Here is a 21,172-nt window from a genome sequence, read left to right as displayed (position 1 = left end):
TGCACTACCTGAGCCACTTGTGTGGGTTGTAGACTCCGTCTCATGCTACCACTAGAGTGAAAGCACCGCCAGCATTCAAAAGTGACCAAAACATCAGCCAGGAAGCATAGGAACTGAGAAGTGGTCTGTGGTTACCACCTGCAGAACCACTCCTTTATTGGGGGTGTCTTGCTAATTGCCTATAATTTCCACCTGTTGTCTATTCCATTTGCACAACAGCATGTGCAATTTATTGTCAATCAGTGTTGCTTCCTAAGTGGACAGTTTGATTTCACAGAAGTGTGATTGACTTGGAGTTACATTGTGTTGTTTAAGTGTTCCCTTTATTTTTTTGAGCAGTTTATATACTGTACTCTATACCATCTACTGCATCTTGCCATCTTGATGTAATGTATCACTAGCCACTTTAAACAATGCCACTTTATATAATGTTTTCATACCCTACATTACTCATCTCATATGTATATACTGTACTCTATACCATCTACTGCATTCGGCCATCACTCATTTATATATTTTTATGTACATATTCGTATTCATTCCTTTACACTTGTGTGTATAAGGTAGTTGTTGTGAAATTGTTAGGTTATATTACTTGTTAGATATTACTGTATGGTCGGAACTAGAAGCACAAGCATTTCGCTACACTTGCATTAACACCTGCTAACCATGTGTATGTGACAAATAAATTTGATTTGATTATACAATGCTGTTGATGGCTCTATCTGTGATTTCGAGGAGCACATTCTCTACAACACTTTGTCTGTGGTCTGGTTCCACCTGTGAGATATAGCCCTCCCCCACTCCAACTTAGAGCGAGAGCTGAAAGAGTTAGAATGAAAAGGTAATCTAAATTGAGGCAGAAGCATAATTTTGATGACACTAGAGTCGGAGGAAAGGGCTTTTAGAGCTCTAGGTGAACAGCAATGTTACCTTCCCTCTCCAGATTAGAGACTTCACCACTATTCCTATAATAATGCTAATGGGTGCTGCAGTAGTTCCTTTACAGCCAATATACACGCCGTGACTCTACCATGTATGAAATGTATGCATTCACTACTGTAAGTCGCTCTGGATAAGAGCGTCTGCTAAATGACTAAAATGTAAATGTAAATGTACCATGCTGCCTCCCCTAACCCCCTCTCTTACCCTCCCCTAACCCCCTCTCTTACCCTCCCCTAACCCCCTCTCTTGCCCTTCGTGGGAGCCCAGGTTTATACGGCTGAATGGCTCTTCCCCCTCAGAGCAGTGATGGGGCTGAACGGCTCTTCCCCTCAGAGCAGTGATGGGGCTGAACGGCTCTTCCCCCTCAGAGCAGTGATGGGGCTGAACGGCTCTTCCCCTCAGAGCAGTGATGGGGCTGAACGGCTCTTCCCCCTCAGAGCAGTGATGGGGCTGAACGGCTCTTCCCCCTCAGAGCAGTGATGGGGCTGAACGGCTCTTCCCCCTCAGAGCAGTGATACGGCTGAACGGCTCTTCCCCTCAGAGCAGTGATGGGGCTGAACGGCTCTTCCCCCTCAGAGCAGTGATGGGGCTGAACGGCTCTTCCCCCTCAGAGCAGTGATGGGGCTGAACGGCGCTTCCCCCTAAGAGCAGTGATGGGGCTGAACGGCTCTTCCCCCTCAGAGCAGTGAGGGGGCTGAACGGCCCATCCCCAATGAACAGTGATGGGGCTGAACGGCTCTTCCCCCTCAGAGCAGTGATGGGGCTGAACGGCTCATCCCCTCAGAGCAGTGATGGGGCTGAACGGCTCTTCCCCTCAGAGCAGTGATGGAGCTGAACGGCTCTTCCCCCTCAGAGCAGTGATGGGGCTGAACGGCTCTTCCCCTCAGAGCAGTGATGGGGCTGAACGGCTCATCCCCTCAGAGTAGTGATGGGGCTGAACGGCTCTTCCCCCTCAGAGCAGTGATGGGGCTGAACGGCTCTTCCCCCTAAGAGCAGTGATGGGGCTGACTAGCTAAACGGCTCTTCCCCCTAAGAGCAGTGATGGGGCTGAACGGCTGAACGGCTCTTCCCCCTAAGAGCAGTGATGCGGCTGAACGGCTCTTCCCCCTCAGAGCAGTGATGGGGCTGAACGGCTCTTCCCCCTCAGAGCAGTGATGGGGCTGAACAGCTCTTCTCCCTCAGAGCAGTGATGGGGCTGACTAGCTAAACGGCTCTTCCCCCTCAGAGCAGTGATGGGGCTGAACGGCTCTTCCCCCTCAGAGCAGTGATACGGCTGAACGGCTCTTCCCCCTCAGAGCAGTGATGGGGCTGAACGGCTCTTCCCCCTCAGAGCAGTGATGGGGCTGAACGGCTCTTCCCCCTCAGAGCAGTGATATGGCTGAACGGCTCTTCCCCCTCAGAGCAGTGATACGGCTGAACGGCTCTTCCCCCTCAGAGCAGTGATGGGGCTGAACGGCTCTTCCCCCTCAGAGCAGTGATGGGGCTGAACGGCTCTTCCCCCTCAGAGCAGTGATGGGGCTGAATGGCTCTTCCCCCTCAGAGCAGTGATGGGGCTGAACGGCTCTTCCCCCTCAGAGCAGTGATGAGGCTGAACGGCTGAACGGCTCTTCCCCCTCAGAGCAGTGATACGGCTGAACAGCTCTTCCCCCTCAGAGCGGTGATACGGCTGAACAGCTCTTCCCCCTCAGAGCAGTGATACGGCTGAACGGCTCTTCCCCCTCAGAGCAGTGATGGGGCTGAATGGCTCTTCCCCCTCAGAGCAGTGATGGGGCTGAACGGCTCTTCCCCCTCAGAGCAGTGATGGGGCTGAACGGCTCTTCCCCCTCAGAGCAGTGATACGGCTGAACGGCTCTTCCCCCTCAGAGCAGTGATGGGGCTGAACGGCTCTTCCCCCTCAGAGCAGTGATGGGGCTGAACGGCTCTTCCCCCTCAGAGCAGTGATGGGGCTGAACGGCTCTTCCCCCTCAGAGCAGTGATGGGGCTGAACGGCTCTTCCCCCTCAGAGCAGTGATGGGGCTGAACGGCTCTTCCCCCTCAGAGCAGTGATGGGGCTGAACGGCTCTTCCCCCTCAGAGCAGTGATGGGGCTGAACGGCTCTTCCCCCTCAGAGCAGTGATGGGGCTGAACGGCTCTTCCCCCTCAGAGCAGTGATACGGCTGAACAGCTCTTCCCCCTCAGAGCAGTGATGGGGCTGAACGGCTCTTCCCCCTCAGAGCAGACCTCTCCCGCTCCTAGACCTGACTGTAACTCAGTCTAACGTAAACTAACCAGCCCACTACCATCATACACTCAGACAAGAATGCTTTGGATAAACACAAAACCTTCTATAGTGTAGCGCTTACCTCTTACCTTTTATCTAAAGATTATACTATACACACCCACACTCTCCAAATCCTCTAAAAAGCCTTTTGAGGAACTATTCTGGGAACTTTTTCTGTTCACACGCCATTCAGGTCAACTATTTGTGTGTACCATTCTTAAACACATCACAGTAGGAATTATTCATATTCATTAATTATTCGTTTCCCCACATTGCAATTATTTTGGTGTTAAAATATCGAAGAGACAGGCACGTTTTATTCTCATTTTACAGTAACAAAAGCAAAAAGTTACTGCTAATTACAACCATCTATGCGGGTTTGGTCATTTGACAGTGGGACCATGTTGAAGTCCTCTGCATGCTGGAGTGTTGTTTGTGAAGGGGTTTTCAGAGGTTCTTAATCTAACGAGGCAGTCACAATGAGCGAGGGAAGGAAGGAGAGAGATGACCTGGCAACAGCCCAGCCAGCTAGACCCAGTGCTGTGTGATAGGAGACCTGGCAACAGCCCAGCCAGCTAGACCCAGTGCTGTGTGATAGGAGACCTGGCAACAGCCCAGCCAGCTAGACCCAGTGCTGTGTGATAGGAGACCTGGCAACAGCCCAGCCAGCTAGACCCAGTGCTGTGTGATAGGAGACCTGGCAACAGCCCAGCCAGCTAGACCCAGTGCTGTGTGATAGGAGACCTGGCAACAGCCCAGCCAGCTAGACCCAGTGCTGTGTGATAGGAGACCTGGCAACAGCCCAGCCAGCTAGACCCAGTGCTGTGTGATAGGAGACCTGGCAACAGCCCAGCCAGCTAGACCCAGTGCTGTGTGATAGGAGACCTGGCAACAGCCCAGCCAGCTAGACCCAGTGCTGTGTGATAGGAGACCTGGCAACAGCCCAGCCAGCTAGACCCAGTGCTGTGTGATAGGAGACCTGGCAACAGCCCAGCCAGCTAGACCCAGTGCTGTGTGATAGGAGACCTGGCAACAGCCCAGCCAGCTAGACCCAGTGCTGTGTGGTAGGAGGTGGAGAGCTAAAAGAAACAGATCTGTGGAGAGATGATGTTTCCTCTCCTGGGGAGTTGAGTTAGGGGTCTGGTTGTTTATGGAGGGAGATTAGAGGCTTTCCTCACTGTGCCTCCCTCCCTCTACATGGCTCGTCTCTCCTCTCCTCTGTGACCCAGGTGAGAGCAGAGCTAAAAACACAGGCAGCCCAGCCGTCGTCAATCCAGCCCAATCACACCTGATATGGCTGAACTGTGCACGATCGCCCTGGCCTCAACTCCCCGCACACCCCAGGGGGTGAAAAGTCTCAATGTCACAAGCTGTAACTGGGGCAGCCGCTGTGGGTAAAATAAAAGAAATGCTGTTGTTTTAGCTAGCTGTGTTTTTGCAGAAGCGCACACATTATACATACTGTTGAGTTTGGAAGGTAATGTCCTACTCTAACACAGTTTGGTTGACTTTGATTGGCTGGATCCAGACAGGAACCAACAGAAGTTGGGTGTGGTCAGGGTGTGTCCATTTTGGCTGCAACAACATTACTTAGAAGACCATGATGTGGAACCCAGAACTAGAAGTAGGTTTGCTTTGCTCACTACAAATTGAGATAAATGACCACCTGAATTCTCTAATGAACAGTTGGCCCAAATTGAAAGCAATCCTGTTATTCACTTCAATACTAGAATGGATGAAAAGACCTGAGCAGAACGATGTCAGACTGAGCCCTGATAACAATCTGAATGAAACCCAAATGGTAATTAATTGTATTACACTATAAATCTTGTTTGGTCAAGAAAAAAGGTTTTGATTACACATAAACCAGGCTCAATGAAGTGTTAGTGCCGAGCTGTTCTCTAACTTGATTAGATGGGTCAGGGGCCAGGGCATGTTGGTGTTTCTGTCCCTGACTGATGACGTCACAGACTGACAGAAACACACAGAGGTTGCACAGCTGGATACTATTAAGCTGCTTTCATCAGGGTAATATGTTCTCATTTGACCAGCTTCCTTTCCCTTAGCTAGCGCAGACCTCACCTTTCCTACTTTTCTTCCTGCTGCATCCAGACCTCACCTTTCCTACTTTCCTTCCTGCTCCATCCAGACCTCACCTTTCCTACTTTCCTTCCTGCTGCATCCAGACCTCACCTTTCCTACTTTCCTTCCTGCTGCATCCAGACCTCACCTTTCCTACTTTCCTTCCTGCTGAATCCAGACCTCACCTTTCCTACTTTCCTTCCTGCTGCATCCAGACCTCACCTTTCCTACTTTCCTTCCTGCTGCATCCAGACCTCACCTTTCCTACTTTCCTTCCTGCTGAATCCAGACCTCACCTTTCCTACTTTCCTTCCTGTTGCATCCAGACCTCACCTTTCATCCTTTCCTTCCCTCTACATCCAGACCTCATCCTTTCCTTCCCTCTACATCCAGACCTCATCCTTTCCTACTCTCCTTCCCGCTACATCCAGACCTCATCCTTTCCTACTTTCCTTCCTGCTACATCCAGACCTCACCTTTCCTATTTTCCTTCCTGCTATATCCAGACCTCATACTATCCTTCCTGCTACATCCAGACCTCATCCTTTCCTTCCCGCTACATCCAGACCTCATCCTTTCCTTCCTGCTACATCTAGACCTCATCCTTTCCTTCCCGCTACATCCAAACCTCATCCTTTCCTACTTTCCTTCCCTCTACATCCAGACCTCATCCTTTCCTTCCTGCTACATCCAGACCTCATCCTTTCCTTCCTGCTACATCCAGATCTCATCCTTTCCTTCCCGCTACATCCAAACCTCATCCTTTCCTTCCCTTTACATTCAGACCTCATCCTTTCCTTCCCGCTACATCCAGACATCATCCTTTCCTTCCCGCTACATCCAGACATCATCCTTTCCTTCCCGCTACATCCAGACCTCATCCTTTCCTTCCCGCTACATCCAGACCTCATCCTATCCTTCTCGCTACATCTAGACCTCATCCTATCCTTCCCGCTACATCTAGACCTCATCCTTTCCCACTTTCCTTCCCGCTACATCCAGACCTCATCCTTTCCTTCCCGCTACATCCAAACCTCATCCTTTCCTTCCCTTTACATTCAGACCTCATCCTTTCCTTCCCGCTACATCCAGAAATCATCCTTTCCTTCCCACTACATCCAGACATCATCCTTTCCTTCCCGCTACATCCAATCCTCATCCTTTCCTTCCCTTTACATTCAGACCTCATCCTTTCCTTCCCGCTACATCCAGACATCATCCTTTCCTTCCCGCTACATCCAGACTTCATCCTTTCCTTCCCGCTACATCCAGACCTCATCCTATCCTTCCCGCTACATCTAGACCTCATCCTTTCCTTCCCGCTACATCCAGAAACGCATCATTTATCCGCTTTGTTCAGGAGAAGGAGTTTACCGGTTTCATACAGCAGCCCCCAATTGTATGTACCAGTTGTAAAACCCTGATTGTAAAACACCCTGGTGAGGACTCTCTGTCTGAGACGTCTTGTTTGGAAGGCCTTCGGTGTTCCTTCCGTCCGATGAGTGAATGTGTACAATGCAAACGAATACCAGTAAAAATGATTTGTTGACATGCCTTTGATGTTTTCAGTCAGGTTGGAGTGTCTGTCTCGGACCTCATCCTAATGCCTAATGAAGACCAAGTGTTGTCCGTCAAGCATCTGCTTAATGAAACTTGATTCTCAATCGTGTAAAGACGAGACGTCATTCTCTTAATGAACTCTTTTTTTCTCCTGGAACTCTGAGCTGTAGTGACACCGTAGTCCACGGCTGCATCCTAAATGCCACCCTATTCCCTATATAGTACACTACTTTTGACCAGAGCCCATACAGGATAGGGTGCCAGTCCCAGGCTAACAGGGGTTGTACCAGGGCATCAATTCTGATACGTCTCATCTCTCTCCTCCCTCCTCTCCTCTCCCCTCTCCCGTCCCCTCTTCTCTCCTCTGATTGTGTTTCCATCAGACCCCCCAAAGGGCAGCTAGAGGACAGTTTGTCTCCTCTGTGACTCTGCTGTGCTGCTGCTGGTCATGTGGCCTAGGAGAGGAGAGGCAGGCCACCTCACTGTCATGCCAGGGAGAAGTGCTTCCCACACTGACCAGAGTTCTGTGTGCCTCTGTGCTGCTGGATGGCACGGCACCATGCCGCTCACTCCAAAGAGAAAGAGACAGGCCGTCAGCAGTAACCTCTTTGCTTAATGTACTGTGCAGGAGGAGTATGGACAGTTTCCACCAAACACTGCTCCTGTCTCCTGTGAGCAATTAACTATGAAGCGCAGAGACAACCAGGCTCCTGAATGGAAAGTCACTTTGTCTCCTCTCTCTCTCTCTCTCTCTCTCACTCTCTCACTCACTCTTCCTCTCTCTGTCTCTCTCTATCTTTGTCTCTCTCTGTGTGTTTGTATGTATGTGTGTGTTTGTGTGTTACTCAAATTCAAGGGCTTCCATTAAATTACAGTCTCACACGTATAAAAACACACACACATAGAAAAAAAACAGACAGATATATATATATACACACACACACACACACCACACACACACACACACACACACACACACACACACACACACACACACACACACACATATAGTATAATGGCAATGGAACACAGCAGTGCATGGCAGTCCATGGGGGGAACTCGACACATTCTGACTGAATTCAGTCAGTCTATGTGTAAGAGGGGAGCTGGTTGTACTGTGGGAGACACCTTAGCGTTACACAGGTGTGAGACACTCAGGTTTCCCCCGGCTTGGCACACCTGAATATTTAATAAGCCTGCTTTGAATCAGACATCTGACTGACGCCCACCTGAAAAAGGTTACATTACATTTCCAGTTCACACCTCACCTGAAAATACTAGGCAGCCAAAACAAGTATTATTACTGTAAAGCTGGAAGTCATTTCTATGTAATCATGATATAGCTATATTTTACGAAACCTTTTCCAATGTAAAAAAGAAGAAGGCAGGATAATAAACAAATAGCATCTAAGGAAACTAGACAAGTCATTTAAGTAGACAAGTGGGGTTGCGTGAGAGATCCAGTGGCTTGCTCTGGGTTTGACCTCTGTAGTACGAGTAATGGTGAGGCTGACTCACTGTATGGCTGTGGGTGAGATCTAACTGCAGCTAAGGACTGGTGAAAGGGTGTGCTGTGGTTGGAGGCCAGACATCCAGGAAACTAATCAGCTTGTTGCCCCCCTGGTCACCCTCTGATGCTGCGGCCATATTAGCCACGACTCTTCCCATATTCCCATACAACTGACTCATGTTGAAAGATTTCATAGTTGTGAAACCCAGTCACACACAGCCTTATGGTCCGTGTGTTTCATATCCCCCTTGGATTGACCGCCCGCCCCCCCCATCTGATGTTATCATCCTCCCACTTCATGTTTGAGGTCATTTTTCCACATTCCTTGTCTTTTCACACATTGACGCATGGCAGCGTCAGAGAGAGCCAAGTCTACTGATCGTCAACCATTTTGTCCTGATTATAGAAATTGCCGTTTGTATCTGAAAAAGCCCTTTTGAAATACATCCCCCGGGACAAGGAGTGTGTTTTCGCTCATACATGTATTTAGCACCTGCTTTGCCACCACCTGTGTTCTGTTACCAGATAGCAGTTGGACTGGGTGTCTAGGTTCAGTCGTTGGGTATTGTCCTTCATTTACAAGTGGCCTACGATACCCTAACAATAGTCCTTGGTGTAGCTCATCTAACGATCTGGTCACCTCCTTGTTCCTGGACGTGTAATTGTTTCCTCTGTTGTGTTGATGGGCTGAGTCATTGTGTCAAGGCCATGGGGATGGGGAGGGCTGGATCACATGTCAACTACATCTCATGTTTTCTATTCCACCTCTTCTACATCCCTCCATCTTCACCTCCCTCCATCTTCACCTCCCTCTCGTGTTGTCGCTCCGTTCACATGAAAGCTTCCCTGTTTCCTCCATCTGATAAGATTGGACTTCATTTTGTAACGGCTGTCTGAAGAAGTAGACCAAGGCGCAGCGTGTTGAGTGCTCATATTTAATGGTAATCGAGACACTTTGAACAAAACAAGAAAATGACAGCCAAACAGTTCTGTCAGGTATAACAAAACACTAAACAGAAATTAACTACCCACAAACCCCAAAGGAAAACAGGCTGCCTAAGTATGACTCCCAATCAGCGACAACGATGTACAGCTGTCCCTGATTGAGAGCCATACCAGGCCAAAACAAAGAAATACAAAGCATAGAATAAAGGACATAGAATGCCCACCCAAATCACACCCTGACCAAACCTAAATAGAGACATAAAAAAGGCTCTCTCAGGTCAGAGCGTGACACATTTTCCCTTCTCTATTCTTCTTCCTACTGCTTTGAACTTTATTTTAGTCCATTTGTGTGGTTTTCTCTCCTGGTCTAAAATAACACTGATGAAACAGACAACACTGATGAAACAGACAATGCCGTTTGAAATGGCTGCCTCTGTGTAGACCTGCCTCTGTATAGACCTGCCTCTGTGTAGACCTGCCTCTGTGTAGACCTGCCTCTGTGTAGACCTGCCTCTGTGTAGACCTGCCTCTGTGTAGATTTCTCTCTGTGTAGACCTGCCTCTCTCTATGTAGACCTGTGTCTCTCTATGTAGACCTGCCTCTCTCTGTGTAGACCTGCCTCTCTCTGTGTAGACCTGCCTCTATGTAGACCTGCCTCTCTCTATGTAGACCTGCCTCTGTGTAGACCTACCTTTGTGTAGACCTCTCTCTGTGTAGACCTGCCTCTCTCTATGTAGACCTGTGTCTCTCTATGTAGACCTGCCTCTCTCTGTGTAGATCTACCTACCTCTGTGTAGACCTGCCTACATCTGTGTAGACCTCTCTCTGTGTTTACCGACCTCTCTCTGTGTAGACCTACCTCTCTCTGTGTAGATCTGCATACCTCTCTCTGTGTAGACCTGCCTCTCTCTGTGTAGACCTGCCTCTCTCTGTGTAGACCTACCTCTGTGTAGACCTGCCTACCTCTGTGTAGACCTGCCTCTCTCTGTGTAGACCTACCTCTCTCTGTGTAGACCTACTTCTCTCTGTGTAGACCTACCTCTGTGTAGACCTCTCTGTGTTTACCTACCTCTCTCTGTGTAGACCTACATCTCTCTGTGTAGACCTACCTCTCTCTGTGTAGACCTACCTCTCTCTGTGTAGACCTACCTCTCTCTGTGTAGACCTACCTCTCTCTGTGTAGACCTACCTCTCTCTGTGTAGACCTCTCTCTATGTAGACCTCTCTCTTTGTAGTCCTGCCACTGTGTAGACCTGCCTATGTATTTGCAGATAGTAAAGTCTGGTTCACAGTACATGGCCAAGCCGAGATGTACTGGTCTGGCCTGGTTACGCATCCACCATAGTTGTTGGAACAGTGTTGGAGAGGACAATGTGTTAAGAACATGTCCAAGCCAGTGCAGTGCGATTCGGGTCAGCCCTATAGTGGGAATCAGGCGTACAAAATAATTGTTCAGATCAATATTATACTTTTAAAGGATCATAGCAAAGTCCCCAGTGGTTAGCATGCAGCCAGTTAGGGGATCAGACCTCACTAAACTAAACCCATTGAGGACTGTAAAAGCAGCTCTCATCAAGCAGTGAAGCAGCTCTCATCAAGCAGCCCTGTAGTATAATCCACAAAGCTTTATCCTCACACACCATGTCATCAGTATCAGAAATGACAGACATGTCATAAGATTCCATAAGGAGTGGAGAGCAAAATGATGTCATTAGGGCATCCACTGAGGGCAGTGGGCCCTGATTGGGGCACAGGAGTGATACACAGCCCTGAGCCTAACAATGCAATGTCTAAAGACAGATTTGATAGTACTAATCTGACTCTGTTTCTCAACTGCATAAGGTTTACAGAGCTCAAAAAGGGAGGATCTGTACAGCGCGGGATCTTAAAGGTGTTGTCAAACCTAGGGTGTAGTCATTGGATAGACCTATTTAGTGCCGTCCAAAATATTTTGGCTAGTAGTTTTGGAAAATGTAGCAATGTGGAATTGGATTGTAGGCCTCTTAGTGGTGTATTCAAAAGCATGGGAAGAGAGAGTGTTTCTCCCCTGATTCACCTATCATGTTGTTTAATGCACCTCTCTACAATCTGTTTCCACTAGTATTGATACATTCTTCAAACAGGCTAGCCAGAAGATTCCCGGGTATTGATTACAACCAGCTAACGATTTTAAATGACTAATAATCTAAAATGGAAAAGAAAAGTGATCTAATTTAAAGATGACATAGGCCTATGAATTAACACGCAGTTGTCATCCAAAGACACAGCGGTTGGAACCAATAAAAAGTTATAAAAAACAAATATTGTATAAAAAATAGTTTTGTGAAGCTTTGGTTCAGTAATACAACTTAATAAGATCAGCACACAACTCTTCAACCCTGAATAATAAAGAACACCTTCCCTTTTTTTACCAGAATAATATCATTGAAATACAGACAAGCGCACTAGTCTGAACAAAAAAAACACACAATCAACTGACTAAAGCACAAGCACACAAACCTTGAAGACCAGAGCAGGGTCGCAGGTCTCTTTTGGCTGGCATGGGGACGAATATGTTTTTTGATGATGATGATGTGGAACCACTATGGTTATATGGAAGTCGAGCAGGATGCGGGAGGACAATAATAGACGACACACAGGCCATGCTAAATGGACTGGTACTGTAGCCAGGGCCCAGTTTTTCAAAAGTTATCTATGCGGATTTCGCCCATCGGATAGGATTAAATGCATAGAAATAGAACAGGGAGCCCACATTCAAGTCAACGATTTGTCCGTTCTATTCATTCTGTTTCTATGCATTAAAAAAACTGGGCCCAGGATATAGAATAGCCTACTCTCCCCAAAAATCTATAATATGCTCTTTTATCCATTACTTAAACCTTTGGCATTTATCGAGGAAATGACATAGAAATAAATAACAAGAAGATAATTCCTTTATTATAAAAACTGTAATAAATAAAAATAAGTTAATTAAATCTTTCTAAATATTGTACACACTGTAATTCAGTATTTGTTGAACATGTTAAGTCCATTGTCAGCATCTAAAACCATCCATAGAGTCAGGATGATTTTGACGTCATCAGTTAGTGGTGGGATATAATTATCAATGGAGAGGTATGGCATGCCTCCTAAAACATCCTATCAACAACACAAAGCATTGGTAGGCCCTTTCATTTCATGTACCTTCAATGGGTCCAGGATGGCCTCTACAAAATATATCTTAGTTTTGATCCAAGCCATGTCCTCTCACTACTATTGACTCTCTTCTTAGTGACACAGGTCAGAGGTCAGACACAGCCACACCTCCGGGCAGAATGCTTCTTCATTGTATGGTACATCAAGTGGTCATCCAGGAAGGACAGGTCATCGTCAAAGGCGACTGGTCGACAGCAAGCGTGAGGCGGCGTTTCCGGCAGGAGCCTCTTGTTTTGGGTGAGGTTGTTGAGGATTTTATCGTAGTTGGTTTCCGAGTTCCTGCAAGGCCCGCTGCAGTACCGGAAGATCATTTCCTCGCTGGTTTGATAACCTAAACCCAGGTCAGTCACATTCAGGTGGATCTGTTTGAGCAGACAGCCTTGTCCTCTGCCCCCTTTCCCTCGCCCTCTCCCTCGTCCGCTCCCAGACCTCTCCCTCTGGTCCTTTCCTCTGGTTGCTCCCTTCCCTCCTTTCCTTCTCTCTCGTTTCATTCGTATCCTTGAGCCCGTGCCCAGGTGTAACGAGCTCTTCAGTCTACTGATGGTGACTTTGATGAAATCCACCACATCCTCAAACTGCTCTGGCTGAAGCTCATCCATGTTATCTGTCAGAGAGAAAAATGAGCAAATTAGAGTCTGCGGTATATACTATGCACATCCTGAAAAGACTGGGTACATACCTCATCCTGAAAAGACTGGGTACATACCTCATCCTGAAAAGACTGGGTACATACCTCATCCTGAAAAGACTGGGTACATACCTCATCCTGAAAAGACTGGGTACATACCTCATCCGCAGCAGTATATACTTTTAAAACTTCTCACAGAAATTGTATAGAATTTATGCACACAAAGTGAGTTCCCATGAAACTACAATATTATGTGTACCAATAGGCTACATGATATGTTCTTTGAGATTATACTACAGATGTGGCCAAATATTGTGGCAATGGAGCAGAATGTTCTGTTTTCTCTTTTCAAAACTGGTTGAATGGCTATTTTAGAATAAATAGTGAATTGTGCAAGGGTGTCAATATATTTGAGTGCATCTTTACATGTGATTTTAAAGTTATTGACTGGTCCTGTCATCTGAATGTTGGTCAGATGATAAATGCACCTAGATGATACCTAGCTCTGGTCCAGGGTGTTAGTGCGGGAACTCAGGCCCTTCAATTGGTATTTTGTATTTATGTCATTGGGAGTGATCTATTGTATTATTCTTGCTTCTGAAACAAATAACACTATTAAATGTGTAGTGCAAAACCAGTCCGACCAAGAGGCAGGCCTATTGCAGCCAAGTCAGTGACGTGGGTCTCTGGCACAGTAAGATCTGATTTAATTCCAGAAATGAGAATGCCTGAACTTACATTGTGTTTCTACAGATAACTCTTCCCTGTCGGCTGTTTCTGGACTTTTGGTTGAAAATATGCTGAGATGCATTGGCGGGAAGTCATGGAGACTCTCTGAAGCGCGTGTTCTTTTTGTGGACTGTCGGTTCCGGAGAGGGCTCGTATGTACGCTGCTCAGCAGCACGAAACAGGTGGTAAGGGTATCCCATAACTTCATTGTAGAACTTAGTCCAATTGTGGAACCTGCCCTGGGTCAAAGAAATTCCCGTTGGAACATAAATACCGAGTAAACATTTTCCCTTGGCGATAAGCCTATGGTTATCCAGGTTATCCTCAATTTATATCAGGTCCATGCCAACTTTTTTAAGATGCTGAATACAAATTAATATGTTTTAGAGTTCAATATCTAAAATCCATTGACAGATTTAACAATTAGGATAATATAGAATTTCAATCCAATTTCACGATGACAACCTGTCCATGCGCTGCGAAGCGACCGTTTTTTCCTAAATTCCAGATGTCAGTCACTCTACCACTCTACACTTCTACAAATTGTCCAATAATAACTGCTTGGCATAAAGAATAAAACATCAAAACTGGTTAATAAGCAAATATGCCATGCGACAGTAAGACCGAACGTGCCATGATTGTTCGAGAACTAAGAATGCAATCAACTGGTAGCCTATGCGATGTCCAATGCGAATTATGTGAATTATGTCCAAAGAAGAAGAAAATGTTTCATCTACACCATAGTTGTTGTTTAGTAAAATTCCATTTCGTTTAAGGCTTTCTCAAGGTAGGTAAACCAGTTAGTGTGAAGTAAACTAGCTTCGAGATTAGTGTTGGTGGTCCTCATGGTTCAGAATTCCGCGCAGCTCCTACTGGTCTTGGTGGTGGAGGAGATTTATACAGTGGGTTGGGGAGTGCTGACGTCTCGTAATCCGCCCTCTCTAGTGTGCTGCTTGCTGTCGGTCACCATCCAACGTGAGAAATGGTCCAACATACTTTATTGAAGTAGATTGCAGTGGCTGTCTTCAAGAGAAATACTGAAGACCGTAGGCAACTGTATTTATGAATCCACTCTCAAATGTTGTTAATATGATGTGGTTGCACACATCGGATTAAAGAAGAGACGCATAACTCCAGTTAGTTTAAATATGCATATTACACATTTCCTGGAGATACTGGGATTTTGCACTATAGGCCTATTTTACAGTTGTTTTCAGGTCATGAGCATTTAGGATATCTTTCATTTCCATGTGATTACTGTTGATGGTGTTGCCGCCATGCTATGTTGTTGTCTTAGGTCTCTCTTTATGTAGTGTTGTCTCTCTTGTTGTGATGTGTTTTGTCCAATATTATTATTATTATTTTTTAATCGCAGCCTCTGTCCCCGCAGGAGGCCTTTTGCCTTTTGGTAGGCTGTCATTGAAATATATTTTAGATTCTTCAAAGTAGACACCCTTTGCCTTGATGACAGCTTTGCACACTCTTGACATTCTCTCAACCAGCTTCATGCATTTCAATTAACAGGTGTGCCTTGTGTTCAAGTTAATTTGTGGAATTTCTTTCCCTCTTAATGCGTTTGAGCCAATCAGCTGTTTTGTGACAAGGTAGAGTTGGTATACAGAAGATAGCCCTATTTGGTAAAAGACCAAGTCCATATTATGGCAAGAACAGCTCAAATTTAGCAAAGTGAAACGACAGTCCATCATTACTTTAAGACATGAAGGTCAGTCAAACCGGAAAATTTCAAGAACTGGCTCTCATGAGGACCGCCACAGGAAAGGAAGACCCAGAGTTACCTCTGCTGCAGAGGATACACTCATTACAGTTACCAGCCTTAGAAATTGCAGCCCAAATAATTGCTTCACAGAGTTCAAGTAACAGACACATCTCAACATGTAGGAGTGTCCAAACTTTTGACTCGTACTCTATGTAAATGTGAAATTTCAGTTTTTTAGTTGAATAAAAAAAATGTGCAAAAAAATTCGAAACTGTTTTTGCTTTGTCATTATGGGTTATTATGTGTAGATAGATGAGGGAAAGGGGTCTGAATACTTTCCGAATGCACTGTACATTAAAATACAAAAACACAGTCATTGGAAGCACAAAATAAAACGTCACAAATCACCCAGAAAAACAGTTACTCCACAAATAAGGCCCCGAACAATACTTGAAATTGCCCGAACGGCACCCTATGTCCTCATGATGTGACATCCATCTTATACAGACCCAGGACAGCCACAATCCTCATCCACGTTCTCATATGGATAAAGGTCCAAATGAAATGTTTACAGTTTTTTAAGGGGTTATAATCACTTTATGCTGATAGTAAAGGAGAGGGCTCACTCTGTTACATAACAGTTGCTTCATACGGCGAGAGTGAGGGAGCTCATGAACAAGTCCCTCTACCAAAATGCCTGAGCACAGAAAGACAGGAGCAGTTCCTCACAGAGCACTAGATGCCTTCAGCTTGGATTTCTGAGCTTTAGATTTATGTTGGATGAGGCATGTTTAGAAAGAGAAAAGGAATCAACTCTTCGAAGATTGTATTGAAATATTTGGTCACGTTCCCACAAACATTCGCCAAGCGAGGCTTTGGCGACCTATTTCTCTGCCTTCTGAGCTTGAACTCTAAACGGAGCTTGACCAGCAGATAACATTTTCCACCAGGGGAGTAATTGTGGACGTATATCGCTTACCTCGGGTGAGTATCATATGACTTCACTGGACTGAAAATCCTGCCAAGAATCGGTGTAATTTAGACATTTAACCTAAAACACAATCTCCATGAGAAGGAAGACAAACTGTCTTAGTCTTTAGGGAACTTAGTTGAAGCAATGCCATTGACTTCTTTATACAGGGAGAAGTCCTTCCCCAATTACTAAGTTTGACTTGAGAATTTCAGTTCGGCGTCAATATTTGGCAGTTTGGAATATTACTTAAAGCCTTTGCCCCACCTATAGGAAACACTGGATAGAGAGAAGAGGAGTGGAGTGTTAATGAGTAAGCTTAGGACTTTGCCATGAATGAAGCTGTATAGGGGGAGTCGCCTCCTGACGCCGTATCACGGTCTCCATATACCAGGTCAAAGAACAGAGTGGTCAGGGACTTTGTGTGTCATTGCATGCGTGTCAAGTGTCCTTTTGCCAGATGTCGTTAAAGTTGTTTACAGTGAATCTACTGTGTACACCCACCCAGCCGTAAAGCGCACAACTGGTCAATGGAAAAGCTATTCGTACACACGTTATGTTTAGAACAGCATTTTCCTCCCTCAACATCAAACACTATACAGTACATCAAAATGCCATGGTTTTGTCAAAGGCTGTATTCATCCTAATTGGCACCCTATTCCCTATATAGTGCACTACTTTCTACCAGAGCCCTACAAATGTAGTGCACTATAAAGGGAATAGGGTGCCAATTGGAACACGCATATTGTGTCATTACAATGTCATGTTATGTGAGTTCATCTGATTACAGCAATTTCAAAGGAATTGTAACTGTAACTTAGGATCTGATATGACATATTGATGGTTATCTCAACACATGGCTTGATAATGTGAAGATAAGAATGGCCGAAATGTCAGGTAGATAGTGAAAACAGTTCCAGGATTTAACTGAAAAACAAATGTGGGCACATGGTTAATGAATGTTTGACAATCCTAGAAATATAATGAATTATTCTATGAATGTAATATCTGGGGTCGGGTTTGCATTTTCCCCACTAATGGTTAAGGTTAGGATTGGAAGAGGGAGAGGGGAAGCTGATCCTAGATCTGTACGAGGTGAAACTACCCCGGGGCTTTCACTTTGCACTGACAAAAACATCTGTAGTTGGATTCATGTCATCCAGGATAAAAATTCTAGGCCTATATATTCCCAGATACAGTACAAAAGCAATGCAAATAGTCTGGGTAGCCATTTGATTAGCTGTTCAGGAGTCTTATGGCTTGGGGGTAGAAGCTGCTAAAAAGCCTTTTGGACCTAGACTTTACGCTCTGGTACCGCTTGCAGTGCGGTAGCAGAGAGAATAGTCTATGACTATGGCGGCTGGAGTCTTTGACAATTTTTAGGGCCTTCCTCTGACACCGCCTGGTATAGAGGTTCTGGATGGCAGGAAGCTTGGCCCCAGTGATGTACTGGGCCGTACGCACTACCCTCTGTAGTGCCTTGCGGTCGGAGGCCGAGCAGTTGCCATACCAAGCAGTCATGCAACCAGTCAGGATGCTCTCGATGGTGCAGCTGTAGAACCTTTTGAGGATCTGAGGAACCATGCCAAATCTTTTCAGTCTCCTGAGGGGGAATAGGCTTTGTCATGCCCTCTTCACGACTGTCTTGGTGTGTTTGGACCATCTTAGTTTGTTTGTGATGTGGACACCAAGGAACTTGAAGCTCTCAACCAGCTCCACTACAGCCCAGTCGATGAGAATGGGGGCGTACTCGGTCCTCCTTTTCTTGTAGTCCACAATCATCTCTTTTGTCTTGATCACGTTGAGGGAGAGGTTGTTGTCCTGGCACAACACGGCCAGGACCACCTCCTCCCAATACAGTAGGCTGTCTCATCGTTGTCGATGATCAGGCCTGCCACTGTTGTGCTGTCGGCAAACTTAATGATGGTGTTGGAGTCGTGCCTCGCCATGCATTCATGGGTTAAAAGGGAGTACAGGAGGGGACTGAGCACGCACCGCTGAGGGGACCCCGTGTTGAGGATCAGCGTGGCAGATGTGTTGTTACCTACCCTTACCACCTGGGGGCGACCCGTCAGGAAGTCAAGGATCCAGTTGCAGAGGGTAGTCCCAGGGTCCTTAGCTTAGTGATGAGCTTTGAGGGCACTATGGTGTTGAATGCTGAGCTGTAGTCAATGAATAGTATTCTCACGTAGGTGTTCCTTTTGTCCAGGTGGGAAAGGGCAGTGTGGAGTGCGATAGAGATTGCATCATCTGTGGATCTGTTGGGGCGCTATGCAAATTGGAGTGGGTCTAGGGTTTCTGGGATAATAGTGTTGATGTGAGCCATGACAGCCTTTCAAAGCACTTCATGGCTACAGACGTGAGTGCTACGGGTCGGTAGTCATTTAGGCAGGTTACCTTAGTGTTCTTGGGCACAGGTACTATGGAGGTCTGCTTGAAACATGTTGGTATTACAGCCTCGGTCAGGGACAGGTTGAAAATGTCAGTGAAGACACTTGCCAGTTGGTCAGCGCATGCTCAGAGTACATGTCCTGGTAATCCGTCTGGCCCTGCGGCTTTGTGAATGTTGACTTTTTTTAAAGGTCTTACTCACATCGGCTGTGGAGAGTGTGATCACACAGTCATCTGGAACAGCTGATACTCTCATGCATGCTTCAGTGTTGCTTGCCTCGAAGCAGGCATAGAAGTAATTAAGCTCATCTGGTAGGCTCGTGTCACTGGTTAGCTCACGGCTATGCTTCCCTTTTGTAGTCTGTTTGTGTTGAGTCAAAGAACTACACTTCCCAGAGTGCACCAGCAGCAGCAAACCGGCTGCTTGTCACCTGATCAATCATTTTCACTGATTTGGAGCACCTGTGAAGGCATGGAGGGCGTCAGTCATTCAGAAGAACAAACTTCAGAGGGAAAACTCCAAGTTCACTCACAGGTTCAGTCCAAAGACGCCAATGGTAAAAGGCTTAAATGGTTAATTCATCTTAGATATTTAGAATGTTATTTAAATGTTTAAACTAATTTAAGTTCATTAAAATGTTTAATTAAGATGGTAACTTTTTGTTCTGTCTTTAAAGGTTTACAACCTAATTTACTGGCTAAATTACTGGACAGACCAATCAACGGAAAGTAAACTAAAAATAAAAAAGATTGAGTTGGAAAATTGAGTTGTCCCTGTGTCCTTTGGATGGTGAACAAGAGGAGGACTTGACAGTTGTAAACCACGCGGAGCGGCCTGGCCCTGAGGATAAACGGCTTCAGATCCAGAAATAAGCTGTTGACGCAGAGGAAGTCAAGATGGCGGAAGATGTCCTGGGGAAGTCGGTCCAGCAGCTCAAAAAAGAGAGGACCACTGCAAAAAGCAGCTTCACCAGACAAGCCAACTTCATTTCAAGAGGAGCAAGCTGCATGCTTCAAGTGGAGTTAAAGGAGGAATTCGCTAAGCTTTCAGATTGTTTCAGAAAGATGCTCGATGCCAACGATGACTACAGGATTGGACTGGAGGTTGACATGACTGAGGATGAGGAACCAGGTCTTAAGCTCTATGGGCTAGGGGCTAGGTGGGACGCTTGCGTCCCACCTAGCTAAATGTAGCACTAACCTTTGATGATCTTCATCAGATGACAACCCTAGGACATTATGTTATACAATACATGCATGTTTTGTTCAATCAAGTTCATATTTATATCAAAAACCAGCTTTTTACATTAGCATGTGACTAGCATGTGACTAGCATTCCCACCGAACACTGCCGCTGAATTTACTAAATTACTCACGATAAACGTTCACAAAAAGCATAACAATTATTTTAAGAATTATAGATACAGAACTCCTCTATGCACTCGATATGTCCGATTTTAAAATAGCTTTTCAGTGAAAGCACATATTGCAATATTCTCAGTAGATAGCCCGGCATCACAGGGCTAGCTATTTAGACACCCAGCAAGTTTTGCACTCACCAAAGTCAGATTTACTATAAGAAAAATGTTATTACCTTTGCTGTCTTCGTCAGAATGCACTCCCAAGACTTCTACTTCAATAACAAATGTTGGTTTGGTCCAAAATAATCCATCGTTATATCCAAATAGCGGCATTTTGTTCGTGCGTTCAAGACACTATCCGAAAGGGTAAATAAGGGTGACGAGCATGGCGCAATTCGTGACAAAGAAATTCTAAATATTCCATTACCGTACTTCGAAGCATGTCAACCGCTGTTTAAAATCAATTTTTATGCCATTTTTCTCATAAAAAAGCGATAATATTCCAACCGGGAATCTGCGTTTAGGTAAACAGACAAAAGAAAATAAAGCATGGGGTCGACTCGGGCACGCGCCCAAGCCCATAGTACTCTGATCGGCCACTTGCCAAACGCGATAAAGTGTTTCAGCCAGAGGCTGCCTCGATATCGTTCAGCTTTTTCCCGGGCTCTGAGAGCTTATGGGAGCCGTAGGATGTGTCACGTTATAGCAGAGATCCTCAGTCTTCAATAAAAAGAGCCAAGATGAAACACAACTTGTCAGACAGGCCACTTCCTGCATGGAATCTTCTCAGGTTTTGGCCTGCCATATGAGTTCTGTTATACTCACAGACACCATTCAAACAGTTTTAGAAACTTTAGGGTGTTTTCTATCCAAAGCCAA

General features: G+C 45.9%; 1 protein-coding gene across 1 annotated transcript; it reads right to left on the bottom strand.

The window, feature by feature from the left end:
- Positions 1-12,262: 12,262 nt before the first annotated feature.
- On the bottom strand, positions 12,263-14,736 carry gdnfb (glial cell derived neurotrophic factor b). The gene is made up of 2 exons (XM_014172651.3): positions 13,864-14,736; positions 12,263-13,101 (listed from the first exon to the last, which is right to left on the bottom strand). The coding sequence occupies exons 1-2, from the start codon at positions 14,060-14,062 to the stop codon at positions 12,590-12,592; spliced, it is 711 nt and encodes a 236-aa protein (XP_014028126.1). The 5' UTR covers positions 14,063-14,736; the 3' UTR covers positions 12,263-12,589.
- Between the last annotated feature and the right edge of the window lie 6,436 nt (positions 14,737-21,172).

This window comes from Salmo salar, chromosome 24, assembly GCF_965601325.2.
Source record: "Salmo salar chromosome 24, fSalSal1, whole genome shotgun sequence".
Lineage (NCBI taxonomy): Eukaryota > Metazoa > Chordata > Actinopteri > Salmoniformes > Salmonidae > Salmo > Salmo salar.
Note: the sequence above shows the minus strand (reverse complement) of the source record. Positions and strands in the feature narration are given on the sequence as shown.